Below are 24,974 nucleotides of genomic sequence, written 5' to 3' on the forward strand. Positions count from 1 at the left end.
ATGGAACAACTTACATTGATATCAAATATTCAGCAACAATTAATTCTAAATCTAAATTATAGATCTCATTTCTTTTCATAAAAGTGAAACTTGTATTTCAATGTTTGTATCTCAGACAGGACCACAATATAAAACAAGTGTATTTATACCTTACTGGCAATTATACCCGCCACAGGGCGGCTTTCTAAATTAGTTTAAAGCCTTCTCAGACCCCAGTGTCCCTATACCCGCCAACCTCCACCCCTCTTCAATAACTTCCCACACTCTTTTTTAAAAACAAATTCTTCCCAGGACAAATGTCAATTCAACTTTAGGGTTAGGGGTATACATAGCTATGATAGGCCTATGTTTTAAGTACGTTGTAAACTGTGTAAATGAATAGGTGTCATATTGGCTGATATATATAATTTAGCTACTGCGGCCCCCAGCCTTCTTTCTCCTATCACCATCCCAGCCACAAAAACAAACTCCTCCCATGGACAGTTCACTAGTACAATTCCAATCACGTTATACTTCATTACGCCAGTATTTCCGCCCCTCCTCCTCCCTCCCAACACATCCCAGATACTGGGTGATTGTGTTTAAGACGTTTCCAGTACAAATTATGTTAGCCATCACTACCAACACATAATCCCTCAGTGCCTGTTTTCAGATGTAGTTTAAAACATTCCCAGTACAGTTTCGGTCTTGGTGACAGGCATACATCCCCACCCCCTTTCCAGGGCTAATTAAAATACTTTATAACAATTTCCTACCACACAGTTCTGGTCAATTTGATAGCTTACTACCCCTAGCCTAAGCAAAATTAAATTCCCGGTACAATTGCGGTCATTTTGATACCCCATATGCATGGTTACGTGCTGAAACAGAACTAACATCGAAAGTGAGGAAAAGTGGGCCATTTTGACCACATTTTGGCCCAAAATGCTTGGTTCCCACTAGAGACGCAACAAAACGACGTAACGCAACGTAAGGGATTTGACCAATCACAAGCGATGGATTTATTTGACGGTCGCTTGTCATTGGTCAACTGGTTTGCGTTGCGTCTACGTCCTTGCATTGCGTCCTAGTGGGAACCAAGCTTAACTTAGATCCTAGATGGCGGATGATGTTCAAATTAGAACTTTCCCGGTACAATTCTGGTCATTTTGATACCCAATATGTAAGGTTATGTGCAGTAACAACAATTTGTATAACGAACAAACAAACAAATGTACAAACTCTCTAACTTATAATATAGATTGTGAAATCCTGTATAAATATGGTGTTCAATAATAAATGCGTTATTGCCATGTAATTCAATGTCTGAAACTTCAAGGCCATGGTCACCAGTATGGTTGGTAAGTTTTCAACCTGTCAACTTTTGGCAGAAGCTTGAAGAAAGATACAGCTCATTCACAAGCTTCATGGGCGGCATTAACTCCCACTTTTCATCTTCTACAATCTCAACCGATTTCATTAGATGTACCTTAAAGTTGACCACCATTATACACTGGTTTGATGAGTGCACATGGTTGTGGTATAAAAACTCATGTACTAGGGAAATACAAGATAATGCCTGGTGATGACTCTTGCCCGAGATGAGTGGAGGTGGACAGAGATGACATCAAGAAGCAATTATTTCGACCTGGTGAATTATATGGCTTTTAAACATGTAGCATTGTGAAAATAGTGTTGCGGCCAGTGCTTTTGTTGTATTGTATGACCTATACAAAAGTGACACAAATATCTTAAAAACTCTGCTTTCTCTCTACAACTTCTGACACTTTTCTCGAAAAAAGTCAGACAGAGAAAATGATTCTAAGTGACGTATCATTTTGTTTGAAAAACGCTGATCATAAAGATATTAACTTGAATACAGAGAGATGTGAAACTATCCCTATATTATGTCAGAGACACAAGACAACGATATCTGCACACATGGAAAGTACACATGCTTTTATAAAATATTATTTCTTTGCTCATGACCACCTGAACTATGGCCAGTTACTTCCGCTGTATCACTTTCAACAGATTACTGATATTGGAGTTTATGAGACGACATGTATGTGTGACAAAGGGAATTGCTGGATTTACATCAATTGATCAAGGTCATTGAGCATGGTATCATTGGAATAACACAAATTAATAATTTCATCAGAGCTGGCAAATCTAGTTGATGAGTTTGAAAGCCAACATTTAAAGAGAGATGATATCTTGATTAATGAAGAATGCTGCAAATCTCACAGAGGTGTTTGTTGGCCATGGCATGATGACATTGGACAGAAAATGTTTGAGGCATTGGTAAAAGTTTTGTAGAAGGCAAACTATATGGGATCCTAAGAAAAGGATGAATATTGGCAAAAAATATATATGACGGTGAATACAGGTGACAAACTTATCAAAGTAAAAGAGGACTCCAATAGAGATTCTTTGTCGTATCACATAGTCAGCTGGTACAGTACTGTATATAAGAACGTATGAGCATTTGGGGGTGAAATGAGGTATTGATTGCAGTACTTTTGCCAATTTGTTTCTGAACAAGCTTGTTGGGATCACAGATCAGTCTGTTGAAGTTTGATGGATACAATAGTAGAGAACGAAGGAAGGTCAACTTACTATATTGCATGCATAATATATATGCATTCAAGACAGCGCACTGATTAGAAATATTTCATTTGGCAGAGTTAGTTAAACACCATGTTGTCACAAGCATATCATTTTGTGTCATTTCAATCTAATTTAATTTAACTTACACACGTTTTAATAAGAAATTTAACCCTTTTTAAAAAAATGGCGGCCATTTTGAAATTCAAAATTGCCACCATTTTGTGTTAATAACCGTGTTGTTGTCATAGGCCTATCATTTTATGTGATTTCAATCAACGTCATAACTTGCACATGTTTTAATAAGAAATTTAATCCATTTTTTTAAAATGGCGGCCATTTTGAAATTCAAAATGTCAAAATACTAATGAATATAGGTTTATAATAATTTTTATATAGCAGAGAACCCATATAGCATTAATTTTAACTTAAAATATTATTCATAATGGGTGTTACTTTGTCCAATATGGTACATTTATTGGATATTTTACGTATTGGCGGCCATCTTGGATTTGACACCCTTAAGCTTTTTTAAAAAAATGGCAACATATTTTTTTTATTACTTTACATCCTAAAGACACTAAATCAGCTGGAATTTTGCTTTTAACAAAAAAATGACACGAAATTACATAGTGGCCTACACTAGGCTATATGTATTACTATTTCAGATAAGATAAGTCACTTCTTATACCCACATTCTCAAAGAATCTATAATTATAATTATTCAGAAAGCTATCAAAAATGGAGAGAAATAATGTAACATAAATATTGAGTAAAGCTGCTTTCACTTCATGCCCAGATTCAGTTCGGTGCCCTGAGAAAAATATTGTGGAAAATGAGTTCAGTGGTACAGCATACAGTAGGATCGTTACACCAAATTCGTTCGATTTGAATCTGGTAAGAAGCCATTTGTTTTCTGAAATTGTATGATTTTTTTCTTTTGTCCAATCAGCAGAACATGAGCATGAATTACCTTGCTTGACAATGGATAACCAAATTTGTGCTCGATGTGCAAGCATGCTCAACGCTCACGATATTTTTCTCAGGGTGCATGCCAGTGCAAGGAGCGATGTGAAAGTAGCTTGTTCAAACTCGATTGGATAGAGACTCTTTAACACTCTTGGCGTGGTACGGCGGAACAGCACTAGTCCCTTAATTTTACGCACACGCACCAGATATCAAATTGATATGCCCTTATCTTTCAGTATTTAATTAACAAAGCGGGATCTTCAAAGAGATACTTATATATATATATATATAAACACCACACAGGCACAGAACAATTTATAAATTGCCCGGTGATATACTAAAATTAACATTGATTAATTTGAAACGATAAGATGAGGAAAAGTTACTCCAACCAAGATTCGAACCCGGAACCTTCTGCTTGATACACAGATGTCCTAACCATTAGACCACTGGGTCTCCACTGGGTCTCTTGGCTTTGTGAATTGCCAATAGCAACTCTTTCACTTTGACATTTAAAGTACAAACATACTCTACATCTCATGACAATTCTTATTTTTCTGATAAGGATTTCAACACTGGGTTTTAATACAGTGAGTAAGCAACACAAAGCTACGTCTGATCGTTTAAACTGTATTACATGTTTTCCATTTAATGTATTTATTTGACCAAAACTTTAACAAATGGATCAGAAAAGATCACTATTACAGTAACTCAAGGCAGTAATTCCAATCATACAAATATAAAAATACATGAATTTAGTTTTTTAAAATAAAATGATTCTATTGGAATATGAATGTATTAGGCTATACTATAATTTTAAAATATAAAAAATAATGTAATTGAATATTATCAATTATATAAAAACAGCAGGACTGTATAGCACACTTGCAGCAACTTTAAATTGTTTACTACACAAATAATACTGACTATGCCCAGGGAAGAGTGACATTACAATGTAACTCTTGCCTGCTGCCAGGCCTATGGTCAAAGACACTATTGTATATAATACTGTAGAAAGTAATTTATTGTACAAAAGTTAAGCCTTGCATACGTTTTGTTAATATAAACAAAGGCATACAGTACTGTATTCTACTAAATACAATTACATATACAATATTGACTATAAACAAAAGGATTTTTGTAGCACACCTACCATCATGCCAATTAAATTCCATCTCATATTTCTTACAAACAAAAATATATTTCATTATAGATAAAGTATAAACTAATTTATTATTTTTTTTATTAAAAGAAACATTTTTTTTACTGCACACAATAGCAGTAAGTCATCTCCCAAATTATTAGGGGTACTTTCTATTTATTTATTTTTATACTGTACTGTATGTGCCATGTATTGTTACAGTGCGACCCAGAACATTTACATTTATCTATGTTGACATTTATTTATAGAAAAATAGTATTATTACAATGTACTGTACATATCTGTATGTATTTGTACCACAAATTATTATCACAAATATTAATATTTATTCTAAGGAATGTTTAATATTCTAATTTATTTTAAACAAGCCATTTCACGAGAAACTGTAATATGTTCAAATAGGCTATCAATTTGAAGCTAGATACCATAGTATAGGGCTAGTCTTTCATAAATACGCCTTAAACCTGATGTGTTATAGACTGTTAATAGGATATGTACAAAGTACTTATCTTGCACTAGGGACTTGAAACATATCTACGATAATATACCAAACTTTTATTTAAGGATTCCTCATATGTGTATAGAGGTTTATATCCCAACTCTAATTTGGCCAAGTTAGAATTGAAATATACAACTGAATTAATAAATTGTACTACACGTCTAGTGAATATGGGACGAAATATCTTTAGTGGTTTCGTAACCCAAGCAGCTAGCTCAGTAATAAATGCCAGTAGGTATAAAAACCAATAAGGAATTGTGTATGAATACGTCTTTACACCTAAGTTTTCCAAAAATGGATGTAGAAATGCATTCAAACTAGAAACTGGCGTGTCATCAGTAATGAAGTAAGCTTGACCTGTAGGACATACAGGATTGCGAAGTGCGTTTGCAGCAAGAACATGGGCATAACCAACATTACCCGCATATATGTGTTGTAGTTTTGACGACTCGTTTGAGATACGCATCATCTTTCCTTGCTTTTTGGCAGATTTTAACTGCTTGCTAAAATTTGGATCGCCTTCGCCATAAACAGGTGATATGCGCAAAGCACATGTCTTTAGCTCTTTGTCATTCGGGAGAATGTGATTGTTTGCTTGTAAGATGACTTTCTCTGCTTCAGATTTGGTGTGGGCGTATGGCCCAAAGTGGTGCGATGATGGAATCCAAAGTGTTGATTCTGTTCCATTTATGATTGGTTCTTCACCAATAACAACATCAACAGTACTTGTGAACACCAAAATATTGATACAGTTGTCAATACAAGCTTTAACAACATTCTTTGTTCCTTAAAAATAAAAAATAAATATGCAAGCTCCTATATATAAATTATCATTTTTAGATAGGTGGACACAATGCAAAAAACTGTTTGTGTAAATAACTATCTCGGATATCTACCTTATCTTACTGTAGATATTCCGCAAAAACAATGTTTGAAACCATTATACAGTAGTTGAACTTATATATGGTATTTCCATATTTGTTTTTTAGCAGAAAACAAATGTATGTTTTTTTTATTGTATATGTAAAATTAAATCAATAATGAATACTGTAAATTAACTGATTTTGATAAATACAGTCTTTGATAAAGTCACTTTGAGGAATTTGTAAATTCACATTCGTCGTATCATTTAAAAATGGTTTTAATTGTATTAAGGATACAAATAATGATATACCTGTTAAATTAACCAAATTGAGTGCCTCGACATTTGGACATGCAGTAACATCCACTTTGCCTGCAGTGTGGATAACCATTGTGGCACCTCTGCATGCTCTACTGATATCATTCAGCTGGGTGATGTCTCCACAGATGTGTTTTACAGGAGTATGACAATCTTTCACTAGAAGCAAGGTACATTATAATGATTAACTATTAATTGAGTAATTAAACACCACTACAGTACTTACTTAATTACAGTATAACAGCGCTCACAGCACAAATGTTATCAAAATAGTGCATACTTGTTTCAGAGGCCTCTATACTGTAGGCTTTGGGCCAGCTGCTTTAAATAATAAGTCCAAAAAATTTTGCCAATGAGTAAAATGAGACTAATGGGTAAAATTTGATGTTCTCAAAACAATGTTACAATTTTTGTCTAAAATCATGTATTCCATTTCCAATTTTTCAACTGCATCCAGCCTCTTTAAAATTTCAGGAAACTACCACAAGAGCTTGATGCTTTAGAAAAATTCAGAAATTTCCCCAGACACAACATTCCAGTTAATAAAAAGACATAGTAAAGACATTATTTAATGGCATACCTTTTAATTCATTAATGCAGCAAAATTGAGAAGATAGGTCAAATACTCGGACCTCTTTAACTGGAAACATTTCTTGAATTAGGAGATGTTTGATTACATGTTGACCAACAAAGCCACATCCACCAGTAACCACGACAACTTCTTCATCTTTACCCATGTTAATATTTACTGTAATGGTATTAAAATCTGAAAAAGGGAATTCTGTGTATTAACATAATTATGTTACACTCCTGTTAAACTGATCTGTTGTAGGCAACATCTCACCATTCCAGACTATTTCAATGGACAAAGACATAGGCCTAATCAAATTTAAGTCTTCTTTAGCATAAGGTGTTTACAATTTCCAATGCAGTTAAAAAAGCATGAATGTGCGATACTCGGGATACAGTATCTCAGTAAATTTCAATATGTTATAGCTTCTCAGAATAAAAAGTGAGACTCGTGATTAAAACATTTCTGTAAGCTGTTGAATTGTAGATACGAATTCATGTAAACATTTTGCCAAGAGGATGTTGTGACGTCATCATATGGCCAGTTAAATAAAAAAATTCAGATTTTCATCTTTTGCGTCATAGTTCATGACATTTAAAAGAGTGCGCATCGCGATTCTATGTATCAGAATTTCTTCAACATTTTAATTTGTTGTTGCTAAAACAATTATCTTCCGAAACTGTTAAGTGTTATCTTCATGTTTAATTTTGATGACATTATCATGTTTTGAATAAAAGATGGGTCCAGTAATTTCAACTATGCTACTGTAGATTGTATGTAGATATATACAGTATTATACTGTATCTACTAAGGCACAAAATAAACAGAATTCAAATTAGGTCAGTGCTGTAATCTTTTTCTGTTCGAATTTTCTAGTGTACGTGAGTGGATAACTGTGCGGATAACTAACTTGTCAAAGTAACGAGTTCAAATCTAGTTTTTAATTCTAAATACAATTTTACAAATCGTCTCCGATTTTCCTCTATTCTTTGTCATAATTTTCTAATTACATACATTTTTTCACAACGAAACAGGTCTCCATCAGTTGTACTATAAGGCCTAAAGATATATAGATTTTGTTATTGATTTGACATGTTGGTAACTTGTTGGATATAACAGTGATATCAGCATTTACCCGGTTTTCGTTGTGTAATTTTAATTGCAAGAGTTAAAACTGCTTAATATATTTTCCCTTACCGCCTCTTTACATACTCCATGAGTGGTGCCTGAAACATGGTTTCTGCCTTGATTGTGGCAGTAACCAATTAATCCAAATTTGTTATGGATACACATAACGAGAATCAATCAAATTATATTATGTTTTTAAATTGTTGCTCTTGTAATTTTGCACAGTATTGTATAAGTTTCGAAATAAAAAAACAAAGGTGTGTCAGTTGTTTGTATAATTAGACCAAAATTCACATTGAGATTCTTGATTAACTTTAAGTATACTGTATTGATCAAAATACCATTTTAGATATAACTCGATCATACATTATATCTGTATCACAAGTTATCTGAAATTAAATAATGTTGTTACTTTGATATTCAAATAGTCTATCTAGAAAAGAAGCCCATACTATCTTGAAAAGAAGCCCGAGTTCGAGGTTTTACGGTATATTTATTTATTTGGAATAATAATAATAACTTTGCATTTTGTGACATACAAGTCCTGTAAGTGTAATGCAGTAGAATACACCATAACACGCCTACATCAATTGCATGAAATTGAACAGCGACCCAAAGAGAGTGAAGAAATTAGACAGGTTGAGAAGCTAAGGTTTTATATGATTTTGAGAGACAACTGAAGTTGCCTGCAATTAATCTTAAATGCACAAAGCTTGCCTGATACATGTGCTATTAGTCAATTTAGCTCTAAGCAGGATCTGTTAGAAAACAGGCAGAGGTTTGGGTCAGATGGCCAACAACCTATTCAGAACGTTTTAAGTGGACATACTGTAACTTGCAATCTAGTGCTTGTGGTGCTATTCCACTGGGCCGATGGTACGTAAGCTTAGGCCAGGTTACAGTATTATGGGATAACATTGGTAACTTGCTTAGCCTAGATCTTTAATTTTCTTAATGAAGACAGGGCCCAAATCTGTATTAAGAGCTTTATTTAAAATAGCCACTACATAGCAGAAAATCATTACCAGATAATTCTTTATTTTTATTGCGTATGTTTACTTGTACTCGGTCAGAAAACAAGCGGCAATATGCCACTCAACACGTTCTGAATTTGTTAGTTGACGTGTCAGTTGACTTGCGCATATCATAAACATAACATCTTGGTATACTGTAGTATCAGTTGACATACTGGACATGAAATTCGAAAAGTCCCTTTTGGTTGTCTTAGCCGCTTATCAAATCAACACATGAACCTCAAACACAATACAACGGTATATTCATCCCAATCGAATACAACAATTGTCTAAAAAGGCATCCTCCTGTACTAGCATGGAAGCATAACGGTTCTCTGCTATTTAGACTAATTGGGACCTCAAAGTATCACTGTTGTTAAAGATGCATCCCCTCCACTACAGAGCAACTTTTAACTATGATTTCAGGGGTAAAGATTTACCCTGAAAAGGTGATTATATACAAACCTATAAATGATAATACTTTATACTGTATATCCAAGTCATAGGTGGTTGAATATAAAGACCATTTTGCTGGCTCCTTTATGATACAGTTGTTTATTTCAAATACAATGTTTGGTATGATATCACATTGTCAACATTGTGCAAACAGATTCCTTGAACACTCTACACAACTTGTTGAGGAAAATGGTCAATGTAGAATCCGTGTGAAGGAACCCAGTATTTTTCTCACCAGTACAGGTTTGGTGCTCAAAATGTTCAATTCTCTGTAGTGTTTCATCTGGACTGAAGAGACAAATAAAGTTATCCCGGAGTGAATAACTTGAATGTGGGATATGGAGCAAACTGAATTCCAGCTGCTGTGGTCAACTACCAACACCAACCAAGTTTGACAGGCTTACAGTATGAGCAATTTCCAATCTTTTCACTGGTCATGGTAGGTAGGGTGCTTAATTAAACAGAGAGTTCCGCTTGGCCTCCCAATTTTTTTTTGCTGGGCATTTAACACTACGATTTTTTACTACAGCCCTAGTCAAGCCTTAATAAAAAGAGAATATTCAATTTAAATCGACATTCATTTAGCAAAATACATACAGTACGAATATATTTTACAAGTCAATAATTACAACCAAAATTTGTTAATATTAATTATCTTATTAGTTTTACGCTTAAAAATACAAATTTGAACTACCAAACACCAAGACGTTTGGATCTTTTAAAAAGAAGTTATGGTACGCGCAGGAAGGATGGATCCTCTCACGCGCAGTCTAAAGTGGATGGAACAGGCCGAATTTTTGGGACACTCTGTGAATCATGATTGTGGATGATGGTCATTGCTGGTGGGACTGGTGGTGTTTGGTCAAAATGAATAGTTATTAAATTTTTTTTTATTTACAGGTTCCGAAAAAGATGCGTGTGCTTTGTAAAAAGTGTGTGTTGCTCTATGAATATAATAAATGTAAACCATACAAATAAAAGTGTTTTTTACTGGCATATAAAAAGAACGTCAGCATCTCCCCTTTTTAAAAAAGGGATTTCATTTATAATTTCCAACCCTAGGATGAGTTTTAACAAGGCTCATCAAACATTAGATTGCCTTGGTTAATACATTATTACACACAAATGATCTTTGAAAACGCCGGTAATGATAACCGTGCAAAGGCGAGCCAAAAATTTGATGCTAAACAGTTACTATGCGCTAAACAAGTAGGCTTATCTTTTTTTGTTATAATGTGGTCTTCTTTTAGTACTTAATGTATTAAATTTCAATAAACATGCGATGCCGCATGATGCATTGTTGCATTGTTTAATTGTTAGAGAAAGAGGGTTCGATCAATCATGCAGAGATTATTTTTTTCCATCCGCCGCGGAGTGAAACTATTTTGGCAGCTAGATGACTCCATGTTGGTGGTCGTATTGAGTAAACAATCAATCAATCAAATTAAAACACATTTCTTCTAAGTATCGAATTACTTGTGCAATTAACAGATTGAAATGAGAGAAATGTCTAAAAACGGTAATTCAATTATTAATAATTAACAATTAAAGCGGTATCCAATACTGTTGACACAGTCCTCTATTGAGCTTCACGTGTCACACGTTGCTAAAAAAAAATCAGGGATTCCCCTTTTTATGTAAATGGTGACGTTTTTTTAATATAAAATATAGGCTTAAGCTATGTTTAAGTAAAAGTGTAGGCCTACGTATCAGTCGGCAATGAGGTTTTTAATTTTAATTTAATGTGATAAGCATTTTGAAAAACTGGATATACTAAGGCTTGGGTGCGGCACAACTGGGACATGAAAAGCGGGCAATTCTGCCGAGAAAGCGTCCAACAGTTGGAATGTAGGCTATAAGGCTTAATTTAGGCTAGTGTCTTACCGTAATCATTAATAACAAGTAGCCGATAAATACTATGCAGTGTCTTATAAATACAAAGGTATTATCATACTTTTCTTATTTCTGCATATTATTATACATACCCCAAACAAGGTTTCTTATAAACACATTTTTCATGTTTTTTTTCAACTGTATTTTTTTCATTTCTTATGCACTTGAGTTTCATGTCCCAAACATATTGGTATACCGGTTGACAGTGATACGTATCAATCATATATTGTGCAAAATTAACAGCACAGAGATGTCCTTGTTATCGATATAAATATAATGAAAATACTAGTAACTGTAAAAAAATTATAAAATATCTAAACTAATTTCCGACATTTAAATAACACAATTTGAAAAATAAAACGAAAACAGAAAAACCACTTTATTTTCAAAAAGCCCACATACTTCTTGGCACCCTGTAAAATAAATTGTACAAAAATGTATTAGGTTTATAAAACATTCTTACATAACGGCGAGTGGAAAGTTTGTTTGCTGAAAATGATTGATATACATTTTCTTCATTTATATAGATTTACTTGATATTTTTTAGCAACTAGATTATTTATAATAAAAATAAATATTTATTATCAATCATTATTATCAGAGAAGGACTGTGTCTTTTCCAAATGGCCATTTCTAAACACGTTTAAATATTGTATTAGGCATATAATAATTTACTTCTATTTATAATATGACTGTAATTAATATATTATATAGAGAATATACGTATGTCTTTTATTATGCAAACAATTACGTAAAAGAGAACAATTTATTTAAAAACAATAATTGTTATACTTATACTGTGGCAGATATATCATGTCGTTAACAACATACTATTCGATCACCTTATTTTTATTTCTAATTTATGTCCATTATAGGATAATATTATGTGTATAATGATTATTGTTGAGGCAAATCACGTGTATATTTTTATTTCTAATGTTTAAAATAGTTTTTAGTAAAATGATCTTTTTTATTATGCGGATGGTTAAAAGGCGAGTTACTGAAATAAACCCCCGAATAAGCCATATCGGAGATGCGCCTTCTATGATCGTGCAGCTGTTTCCTCTAACAGTACGTTATTTTGTTGAGGGGGATTCCCCTTTTTAAAAAAAACACGCACTTGTTAACGTGTCAAATCATGGACAAAACACATACGATCGTTGTCCATGGCCAGGTAAAGATGACATTTATTACTAATAACCATACGTTTGAAACGTCTATAGGCCTCCTCCTGCACATGTTTTTGTGAAACTATGTATATAATTTACGTATACATCGGCGATATTATAGTTTTTAATTTGAATATCTTTTATTTCTTATTTATAATAATCATTTAATGTAAATAATTAAGTAAGTAGGCCTACAACTCAGTGTCTCACATTCATACGCCGTTCGTAAATCTAAATGTTTAAATATCAGTGCAGATTACCGCTTTGAGAATTGTGTGCATCTTTATTATTATTATTTAGACCGGTAGTCCTACTGTAGACCCGGTAGATTGATTTATAACGGCATATTATCTATATATTTTATTATTATCCTAAAACCAACTTACGTCAGAGTGGCAGATATCGAATGCAAAAATCATCATCATGCATCATCTTCCTTTATTGCATAAACCTCATTGAGATGGTATCCACTTGCAGGTAGGCTATAGAACGAGTTTTGTAATTAACTGTGATTAAAAAATATGCAATAAGCGCGTCTACTTGTTTTAACTATTAAATTATTTCTTTAAAAAATCTTTTCAAAAACTTGCACAATATTTCAATAAAACATTTTTAAAATGATTTTCTAAACAAACAGATTAGGCCTACAATTCATTGAAACCTGTAAGATATGACTGAAATTATTATTAAATTAAATTATTTATAAATAATGAGATAAATATTTATATATATATATTTAAATAATAACGATTGAGGTTAAACAAAAATGTCAATAGTAATGTATTATTAGAAATTCTATATTCAAAATGAACTAAAAACATGAGCGTTTTCATTAAAAATGTATCTAGTGCGCCACATACAAATTAGCGCGACCAAAATAAAATGCGACCGATATCAAACATAACTAATATGATTAAAAGCGTATCTAGCGGCGCTCCATAAAAAATACCGAAAGTTGATTTTATTGCAACCGATTTCAAGCACGACTGATTTCAAGCCCGACCGATTACATTTGACACCCCTTGGGCAGGCCTAGTCAGCATACTCAGAAATCGGTCATTTTTAATGAAAAAATGCTCATTATGTTTTAATTAATTTTGAATATAGAATTTCTAATAATACTATTGATATTTTTGTTTAACCTCGATCGTTATTATTTTTTAAGTACAGTAAATATAAATATTTATCTCATTATTTAAAAATAATTTGTGTTTTCATTTTATCTTACAGGTTTCAATGAATTGTAATGTGTTCTTTTAGAAAATAGTTTTAAAAATGTTTTTTTTCTTTTATTGAATATTGTGCAAGTTTTTGAAAAGATTGGCATTCCACTGTTTAAAGTTTTTTAAATGTTTAAATAATTTAATAGTTAAACAAGTAGACGTGCCTATTGCATATTTTTTAATCACAGTTAATTACGAAACTTGTTCAAGTGGATACCATCTCAAATGAGGTTTATGCAATAAAGGAAGATGATGCATGACGATGATTTTTTAATTCGATATCCGCCACTCTGACGTGAGTATGGTTTTAGGATAATAATAAAATATATATAATATGCCGTTATAAATCAATCTACCGGGCCCACAGTAGGACTATGATGTACAATGGTAGATGTGAGAATAATGTATGGATAATAAAAGTGGACACGATTCTCAAAGAGGTAATCTGCACTGATATTTAAACATTTAGATTTACGAACGGCGTATGGATGTGAGTTGTACTTACTTAATTATTTATATTAAATGATTATTATAAATGAAGAAATAAAAGATATTCAAATTAAAAACTATAATATCGCCGATGTATACGTAAATTATATACACTCATTGTTTCACAAAAACATGTGCAGGAGGCATAGGCGTTTAAAACGTATGGTATATATAAAACGTATTATACGTCATCTTTACCTGGCCATGGACAACGATCGTACGTGTTTGGTCCATGATTTGACACACTAACAATTTGCATGTTTTTTTAAAAAGGGGAATCCCCGTCAGCAAAATAACATACTGTTAGAGGAAACAGCTGCATGATCATAGAAGGCGCATCTCCGATAAGGCTTATTCCGGGGTTTATTTCAGTAACTTGCCTTTAACCATCCGCATATAATGATCAATTTACTATAAACTATTTTAAACATGAGAAATAAAAATATACACATGATTTGCCTCAACAATAATCATTATATAATTAAAGACACCTTCCCTAAAAGTTTTGTAAAAATAATACATATATATTACTATAAAAACATTAAACTAGGTCATTCCTTGTCTTAAATGTACGTTTTATGGTAAATTATGATAAAAAGTGAGAAACAATGCACTACCTAAGTAGCTCGCGGCGATCGACCTCTCGTGGACGGTCTTAGGCCTAGCCTAGCTAGGCTTAGTTTTGTAGGCCTAGCTGGTAAACATCGGTAACGTACGAACATCGTACGCTAGCTATATACCTAGCCTGACGTTGTATAGTTGCTGCATTAATTGTCTTTCTATTTTTGCCAGACTCCGTTGATACAAATTGGGGAAAACCCGGTATTTTTGCTGAAAAGTTAGGAGTCTTCCATTTGTTTTGGCCTCACGATCGATCGAAAAGTGGGCGAATTACAGGTGAAAAAAAATATCAATCCGCGCGCAATGCATTTTGGGATTTATAGCGGGCCGCTATAATTATTAGAATCGACTTATTTTTCACATTTTTAACCGTTTAAAGACGAAAAAAGTTATCGCAATAGGACCATATAGTATTATTTTTACATTAAATATAGTTTGTGATCTTAAATTAGATCTAAAAAACGTAGGGAAGGGGTCTTTAATATTATCCTACATAATGGACATAAAATATAATAAAAATAAGGTGATCGAATAATATGTTGTTAACGACATGGTATGATATATCTGCCACAGTATGCATAAGTATAAAAATGGATACGCTGGTTTACGGACTATACATTGTAACAATTATTGTTTTTAAATAAATTGTTCTCTTTTACGTAATTGTTTGCATAATAAAAGACACAGACGTATTCTCTATATAGGCCTAATATATTAATTACAGTACATACAAATAGAGGTAAATTATTACCGTATATGCCTAATATAATATTATGCCTAATATAATATTTAAACGTGTTTAGAAATGGCCATTTTGAAAAGACACTCTCCGAGACCTGTGGAATAAAAAAAAAATTAATGATTGATAATAAATATTATAAACCAAATAAAAAATATTCACATAAATAATACAGTTCCTAAAAAATATCAATTAAATCTATATAAACGAAGAAAATGTATATCCCGCTAGCATGCATCTCGCTCCATTCAAAATAGCGTGACCGATGTCAAACGCGGCCGATATCATCAAAAGTATAGCTCTAGCGGCGCGCCATACAAAATACCGGAAGTTGATTTTTTTCGCGACCAATTTCAAACGCGATCGATTTCAAACGCGACCGATTTCAGACGCAATCGATTTCATCATAAACCGTCAGAACTGTGGGAAAAAATTACACCTCCAATTAACTCACTAGGCCTTCATAGCACATGACCTAGGCCTATATGGTATATCATTATTTAACAAATTTTTACAATTTTGAAATAAATAGGCCTACAAATCACACAGACAAAAATGTAATAATAGTAATACACTACCTAGGGCCTAAATGCATTACTGGGCTAATTGTAGTATGTTGGTACTACGGGGCGCAACGGTGACACCCTATCAATTTTAAGGTGTGGTATTCACAATAAGTTAGTTAACAAGTTTGGAGTCGAAAAGAAGTATTCATCTCTTCTGTATGCCATACAAACAACTAGGCCCAGGGCCTACTATAATACTAATAGGCCTAGCCTTGGTGGGACAGGACCAAATACTGTATATAATATTAGGTGGGACCAAGACAATCAAACAATTGATTGATGGGAACTAGTACTTACATTGGTAATATCATCTCAAAGTCTTCTCAAAATCCTTTGTACTGTACCAATAAAACAACTGTCTGTTTTGCGATAGACAGATTTTGTTTTGTTTTTTGCGCCCCGTACAAAACATCAACATCGTGTCGTCACCAAAATCTGTGAAAATGACGTTTACACAAAGGGTTGCTTTGGGTTAAGTTAAATTTCATGTTTCAACAACTCCAAACAGCAATGGACCCTGCAAATGGGGAAAGAAATACATTTATGGTATGTGTCATAATGTGTGGGGTAATTTATTTAGCTAAAGTTTACTATTAGAATCCTAGGCTTGTTGTGTCCAGCCTCTTCATCTCCATCCAAAGTATGCAGCCAAAAGGGCTTCTAGGCCCACTATACTATACCTCTCTCTGCTGGGAGGAAGCTCGAACTGTGGGCCTAGGCCTAGCCTAGGGCCTAGTTCTAGGTGGGGGACTAGGGGGAACGGGATGCTAGTCAAGTCGCCCCATCGCAAAGTCGCCCCAAAACAAAGTCGCCCCAAAACAAAGTTGGTCATCGCAAAGACGCCCAACAACAATGCAAAGTCGCCCCAACGCAAAGTCCCCCAACGCAAGTCGCCCCATCGGATCACAAAGAAAGTCGCCCCAACACAGTTACTTGTCGCAAAGTCCCTAAACGTTAAAATAGCTTACACGTGCATAAAATTACCTAACTGATATTCTTGCGCAATTTTAACACAAAATAATACGGAATTTGTACAGTTCAGTAGGCATAAATAAAGGGGAAGCCCCGCCATGTAGTACTTTTACAGTAGTAGTAGTCTCTGGTCACAGTACATTGATCAGCAATGCTGCCATCAGAGAGGAAGCCCTGACATATAATTACTCCATGTCGCACGCACTAAATGATGCGCTAGCTCACAGGGTGGGGGGAACCTCCGTAATTACTCCGAATTTTACGATGATATATTATTATTAGTTATGATTATTGTGCTGCTGAAGGCGACTCACAATTTCTGAAACCAATTGGAGCTGCGCCTTCTGGCAGCTGTTTCCTCACAGCTGCTATGTGTTTCTGCTGACCAGGGATTCACCTTTCTAAAAAACATGCACACGATATTGTACGATGGTTTTTCCATTGTCAAAATGTAGCGTCTTAGTTTTACTAAAATACCTGCATGTTAAAACGATCATATCGGCGATGAGATCTTTTTTTTTTTAGTATTTTTTATTTCTTCATTTTGGACTGTCATAACCATAATAATAATATTAAATAACAATAGACATAATGTATACTATACTAAATGCAAATGATCAATAAGTAGCCTATAACACTCATTGTTTTATAACTCTGTTTGTTTTAACTGATCGATACGATATGCCTAAGATCTATATCATTTATACATTTATTATTATATTATCCTTAAAAATGAGCTGCCAGAATAATACACTTTCGTTCCATTTCAGTTACAAAGGAAATGATCAAATCGGTTGCATTTTATTTTTGTGTTGCAAAATTTTTTTTTGTGTGGTGTGCTAGGGCCTATCGTCTATATAGTAAATATTTTGCTATTAAGTTAACTTTATTTCAGATAATATATTAAATTTTCTCTGAAACCATCTTCAGGAACTTTTAAAGTAACAAATTGACAACAACTATTTTTACAATGTCCATTTCAAAAAGTATTTTTTGTCCTTTTTTCAGGACCCATAAAAGAAAAAAAGAATCAATTAAATTGGCATTATGATAAATATTCATAAACCCAGAAAAATAATCTACCTAATAAACACATTTTGAAAATGGTGAAAATATTGCAGATAGCACAAAATAGCACTACCAAACGAATTTGATAAAACTTACTATACAGTAGCTAGCGACTATCCATACAAAATACCGGAAGTTGATTTTACTGCAACCATTTACAACTAACCATGAATTGCACCAGGCCTTTTGGATCCAGGGCACCAGAGATACAGCTTAGAACCAAATATTAATAACTACACATGTCACGTTTTAGGTAGATCCCATCTTTAACTAACCCCCTGTCCCCAGCCTCCGCTTCAACCCTCAATTGTGACAAAATGAAACATTCCAAATTCGTTAACATACTACGTTGTTGTGGCCTAGGACCAGTGATTATAGGTAAAATAAAACAATTTCAAGAAATTCAACAACAAAAATGATTTGTGAAAAAGTGTGAAATTTTAGGTGCACGGCGGGAGAGTTTGGGTAAAATCAAAGCAGAGCCAGATGCGTGGGACTTGACATGTATGTAACTATAACAATAGACAAGTAAAAAGAGGAACATTTAAATATTTTTATCATGATGTTGAGACTTACTAAAAGAGCAAGTGTGTCTATTTGAAATGTTGCTATATTTTAACATTACAGACACACCCTTCTGTTAGAATCAAAGGCACTGAGCTAGAATGGGCAGCAGGAGTATGTAGGATGGAAAGCTGCGAGGGTAGCACTTCAAAAGGACAACATATGCATTGTCCATTTTGCCCTGTGAAGTGTGTTTTTACTGACATGTTTATACTGAGGGCACATTATAGAGTAAAACATGTTGATAAAGGAGTGGACTTTGCAGGTGAGTATATAAACAAGAAAGAACCTGTTTCTGTCATCAAATGACCTAAGTACTGCTGTAAGTACTCCAGAATGTATTATTTGTTTCCCCTATCATTCTAATAAAGCAGAAACTCATGAGTAATTTATGAGATTATATAGAGCTGGATAGAGAACATGTATGTTTAATAGTGTATGTCAAAAGTGTTCTGTTGCATAAAGCAGATGTCAAATAATATACAAATAATGAATGTTTATGAGTGGAATGGTATAAATAATGGCATGAAGTGAATGATGAAAGGTCTATTTATTTCAGTTTTGTCTGGCAAAAAATATAATTTACAACAATAAAATACCGTATATATTTTTTGAAACCAATACAATAACAGTAACAGAGGATCTTGCAAGAGATTACTTGTCATGTAAGACCCATAAACGATAAGAAACAAAATCCACTTCAAGAAAAGAAAAGAAGGTCATGACAACATTTAAATACGGGGAACAACTAACAAACAAACTGAAATTGTCTCATTATATATATTAATGTGCACATGACCCACAGCTTAATACCTTATCTGAAAGACTGTGCGCTATCAACTATGTACCAACTACCACCAGAGATTTAGCATACTACGCAATATGCTGCTCCAATGTGTATGTCGGCATATAAGAAAATCTAATACATGTTAATGTACAAGCAATTACTTATACAGTACAGTATATTATAAGTAATTGCTTAGTTTGAATAATGATTTTTTTTTAAAAATAGGTCTCCGAATATTACGCTGTTCCAACAACTGCTTTATTCAGGGAGTTATCAAAGAAGAGAAAAAGTTTAAAGGTGCTCACTGGCATTGCTTTCGATGTAAAAATGCATTCAATCGTAAAGATGAGGCACTCAAACATTTCAAGACACATTTTAAAAATCCTGCAACTACATTTCAAATACAGATAGCACAAGTATGAACTAAATATAGATTTTTGTTTGATAACAAATATATAATCAAATATTTTTTTTAAATTATTTATTACCCAGTATATATATTTCTTTTGATATATTGATCACAGTCCGAATAAAAAAAAGAGTAGTAAAATTTAAATTTAAAACGCATTTCAATGAACCTAAAGCTCATTTGTGAAAGTGCAGTACTGAAAGGTCTTCTGTTAAAATACAACATACTATATACAATAGTCATCTCAAGAATATACAAAGAAAGGAAAAGAGCTTTTAACATATTTATTGATTGAACTGATGTTTAAAAGTTTATGTGTTGCTACTGACACATTGTTCGTGTTATCTTTGTTGATGTGTTACACTCATTCATCTTTCAGGATATTAACCAGCCCAACATTATTGACATGTACAACAAACAGAGCGGTCCAATGAGCTTTAAAATGTATGCTAAGATGAATGCACGGTCCAACTTACAACATGGATTAAACAGCTTTTTTCATGTTGAGCCTACAACACTTGAAATTGATAAAGATGAATACATTATATCTGAAACACATGAAGGAACTGTTGGTTAGTTAATAGGAAGGCTTCGCAACCTTGCTAATATGAATGAATAAAATTCATCACAAGTACCTCTTAGTCTTTATAAACCAGTATTCGCATAGCAAAAAATATTGAGGGTGCACTTGTATTGTACTTACTAGTTCTAGCGTAAAATGAGAGCGAGGAAAACTTCTATTTATCCAAAATAAGTCAAATTGAAAATTTTTAGTAAAATACTTCCAATAAATTGTTTATTGTAATCATAATTAGTATTCTTGATTCAATGCAAAATGTGATAAAATAGATCTTTAATTACAAATAGGCTGATATTCAACAACACAAATACACTTTTATAGTACAAACTTAGGGGATCAGCTTAAAAGTTTGACAAATGTAGTCGCATATCTGTTTTCATATTTATAAGGCTGCAAAACTTCCCCATTATTAATCAAATCACCTTGATTTCTTACAATATATAGAGTTATGTTCACATTAAACAAAAAAAAACTACTGTCAACTCTCTGAAAACCAAACCCATTTCTTAGGTCCAACATTAAAAACACATTCAGAATGTCACAATTTCTGGAAAACCTGACAGACCAGCTTGAGGGTGTCCGGTATTGGAATAGTTGACTAAAATTTTTTTATTTTACAAATTAAGGCAAAGTGTCATTTATTTTGTAGTAATATATGTTGAATACATTTTTTTACAAATATTTTTTAAATAATGTATTTTAGTGTATTTATGTCTTTTAATTACTGTATTGTTTCAGGTAGTAATGGTGAAATAGTTTTGATAACATCTGAAGAAACAGGTGAAGTGAGAAAATCAGAGAGAATAATAGAAGAACTGCAAAAGCAGATAAGCACATTAAAAGAAGAAAAGGCAGAAATGGAAAGGCAATACCAACATAGGGTAGGAAGACACAAACAGACCTCCCAAATCTCCTGATAATGGCGGGAGTCTCCCAATATTTCTTGTCATCTCCCGGTCTCCTAAATCTAATAAACCAATACAAATTCTCACAATATGTATAAATTTATAATTTTTACTACTCCAGATATTGAGAGAATATAAAACATACTAATATCGGTCTGTAAGATGTTTAAAATCACTTAAATGTTGTTAAATAAGTGAAATAATGAGTTTACACATTTACATAACTCCCAATATATTTACGTTTTTTGTACCACCCTCTATGGTTTGACCCTGTTTTCTTAAAACCTCCCAATATCTCATTTTTCCAAGTTTGGAAGTCTGTAAAAACATCACTACTAAATTGTATGTCAAAATGTTTTCATCTGGGACTTTCTATGGGTACCCCAAGCACTACCGCTGAAGTGCGCACAAAGTTTGTTTTCCATAGACAAATTTATTAATGTGAATCAGACGCATAGCATTGGTATTTCCATCTTCCTTTCTGCAATGACTTCTAGTTCCTTAAGTTTCTCCCTTCAACACAATAATTTTGCCAATCAGTGATCAGGAAATGAGTTGTCACGTGTTCATAAGCAATCTTTCGAAACAAAAAGCTCAATAGATAGGCGATGGAAATGAAAATTGCAGCTACTTACTCTTGTAATGAAAAGTGTAATGTGATTATTTTCTCTGTGAAACATTGGATTTATGTGACTAAATACACTTGTGGAAAGCAAAACTTGCAAAGACGCTTTTTTGTATTATTGTTCAAATAATCTTACTACTTGTTTATTCATAAATTTTTCACAGATTGAAATGTTATATGAAGAAAAGAAGTTGTTACGTGAACAATTGCAATCACTTCAACAGGGGATCTTGAGTAAAATGCCAGCCTCTGTTCTTCTAGAGTCACAGTTCATTGCTCGAAGTTTAGAGCAACAATTCAAAGACTTTGTACAGTTTAATATGAGTAAACTTAGTCAATGCTTTCTTGGAATGACATCATCTGACATGACAATGAACCTCATTGACAATAACCAAGAAGGACTTTACAATGTTACCATACAATCTCAAGAGCCATGTCAGGAGTTTGTTAATTCAGATAGCGAGCCTTCAGATGACCTTGTTCAGAATGTCATTGGAAGTCATGATTGCGTCCACATTGGTGGTGCGACATCAAATGCTATTGGTCACCACACTGGTGGTACTACAAACACAGTAAGTCAGCTTGGAACCGATGGAAACATATCTGTACAGGATTTTGTACAGAGTGATGTTATAACATCAGAAGAACTGGTACCATCTGTGTTGACATCAAATTTGCAGCAAGTCGAGGCATCTCAAGAATTTGAGCATGGTTCCAGTGAAGGAACTCAAGATGAACAACCAGATATAGTAATACATCAAGATCCAACAATTGTTTTGAATGTGGGGACAGATCACAATAATCCAGTTGAGGAAAGTACAAATAATATGAATGCGATTACTCCATCTACTGACAATGGAAGCATTCACTACATTAATGAAGAAATCATTAACATTTCGTCACAGTTCCAATTGTCAAAGACCAATCAAAAAGAAGGAACCATGCAAAAAAGAAAATCAAAAGGTAGAAGTACACCACCTTTGACAAGAAAAAGATGCAAAATTAATTAACTCAGATAATAACATTCTGAAGCACAGTATGCTTACAAAATTATCATTTGCCTTCAATGTAAACAATATATGATTATATATATATATGGTTATTTATTAAAGCAAATTGAATAGATTACAACAATGGTGTACTTTGCCATGACTACCCTGTAATTATTATCAGATGAAGAAGAGATTTAAAAACAAAAAGGACACGTCTAGACCACTGGATTACATTTTTGTAAATTGAAAGTTGAAATTTTGTACTAACTTTTGATACAAAATGTACAGACCTTGCAGCTGTGGAACTATGCATAATATTACAGTATTAGTTATTAAAAATAGTTTGTTTGATAGTTTCATTGTTATTTTGTCGGGTCACAACTGGATACAGAAACTATTCCACGCAAGAAGCCAGTGATAAGCCCGTATACAAGAACTATTCAACGCAAGCTAGTCATAACTGGATTTTCTACTTCCTGCCCCTATACAAAAACTATCCCACACTAGCCATAACTGGATTTTGTACTTCCCGCCCCTATACAAAAACTATCCCACACTAGCCATAACTGGATTTTGTACTTCCCACCCCTATACAAAAACTATCCCACACTAGCCATAACTGGATTTTGTACTTCCCGCCCCTATACAAAAACTATCCCACACTAGCCATAGCTGAATTCTGTACTTCCCGTCCATATACAAAAACTATCCCACACTAGCCATAACTGGATTTTGTACTTCCCGCCCCTATACAAAAACTATCCCACACTAGCCATAACTGGATTTTGTACTTCCCGCCCCTATACAAAAACTATCCCACACTAGCCATAGCTGAATTCTGTACTTCCCGTCCATATACAAAAACTATCCCACACTAGCCATAACTTGATTTTGTACTTCCCGCCCCTATACAAAAACTATCCCAAACTAGCCATAACTGGATTTTGTACTTCCCGCCCCTATACAAAAACTATCCCACACTAGCCATAACTGGATTTTGTACTTCCCGCCCCTATACAAAAACTATCCCACACTAGCCATAACTGGATTTTGTACTTCCCGCCCCTATACAAAAACTATCCCACACTAGCCATAACTGGATTTTGTAATTCCCGCCCCTATACAAAAACTATCCCACACTAGCCATAACTGGATTTTGTACCTCCCGCCCCTATACAAAAACTATCCCACACTAGCCATAACTGGATTTTGTACTTCCCGCCCCTATACAAAAACTATCCCACACTAGCCATAACTGGATTTTGTACTTCCCGCCCCTATACAAAAACTATCCCACACTAGCCATAACTGGATTTTGTACCTCCCGCCCCTATACAAAAACTATCCCACACTAGCCATAACTGGATTTTGTACTTCCCGCCCCTATACAAAAACTATCCCACACTAGCCATAACTGGATTTTGTACCTCCCGCCCCTATACAAAAACTATCCCACACTAGCCATAACTGGATTTTGTACTTCCCGCCCCTATACAAAAAAACTATCCCACACTAGCCATAACTGGATTTTGTACTTCCCGCCCCTATACAAAAACTATCCCACACTAGCCATAACTGGATTTTGTACCTCCCGCCCCTATACAAAAACTATCCCACACTAGCCATAACTGGATTTTGTACTTCCCGCCCCTATACAAAAACTATCCCACACTAGCCATAACTGGATTTTGTACTTCCCGCCCCTATACAAAAACTATCCCACACTAGCCATAACTGGATTTTGTACTTCCCGCCCCTATACAAAAACTATCCCACACTAGCCATAACTGGATTTTGTACTTCCCGCC

The 24,974-nt window shown here is 33.8% G+C and overlaps 2 protein-coding genes across 4 annotated transcripts; one reads left to right on the forward strand and one right to left on the reverse strand.

Annotated features, from left to right (window-relative positions):
- Positions 1-3,279: 3,279 nt before the first annotated feature.
- On the reverse strand, positions 3,280-16,624 carry LOC144835145 (3 beta-hydroxysteroid dehydrogenase type 7-like). 2 transcript variants are annotated; one of them, XM_078690200.1, is made up of 4 exons: positions 16,562-16,624; positions 6,977-7,162; positions 6,391-6,555; positions 3,280-6,002 (listed from the first exon to the last, which is right to left on the reverse strand). In XM_078690200.1, the coding sequence occupies exons 2-4, from the start codon at positions 7,131-7,133 to the stop codon at positions 5,233-5,235; spliced, it is 1,092 nt and encodes a 363-aa protein (XP_078546326.1). In that variant the 5' UTR covers positions 7,134-7,162; positions 16,562-16,624; the 3' UTR covers positions 3,280-5,232. The 2 variants fall into 2 exon arrangements, with proteins under 2 accessions (XP_078546326.1, XP_078546327.1); XM_078690201.1 differs by lacking the exon at positions 16,562-16,624 and adding an exon at positions 9,574-9,590.
- Positions 16,625-16,649: 25 nt separating this feature from the next.
- LOC144835112 (uncharacterized) lies at positions 16,650-23,523 on the forward strand. Of its 2 annotated transcripts, none has more exons than XM_078690151.1 (6): positions 16,650-16,810; positions 18,932-19,133; positions 19,881-20,071; positions 20,444-20,636; positions 21,383-21,525; positions 22,339-23,523. In XM_078690151.1, exons 1-6 carry the CDS (start codon positions 16,751-16,753, stop codon positions 23,182-23,184), a joined length of 1,635 nt encoding a protein of 544 aa, XP_078546277.1. In that variant the 5' UTR covers positions 16,650-16,750; the 3' UTR covers positions 23,185-23,523. The 2 variants fall into 2 exon arrangements, with proteins under 2 accessions (XP_078546277.1, XP_078546278.1); XM_078690152.1 differs by having other exon boundaries at positions 16,658-16,810; positions 18,957-19,133.
- The last annotated feature ends 1,451 nt before the right edge of the window (positions 23,524-24,974 follow it).

The sequence above is a fragment of the Antedon bifida genome, chromosome 2 (assembly GCF_963402885.1).
Source record: "Antedon bifida chromosome 2, ecAntBifi1.1, whole genome shotgun sequence".
Lineage (NCBI taxonomy): Eukaryota > Metazoa > Echinodermata > Crinoidea > Comatulida > Antedonidae > Antedon > Antedon bifida.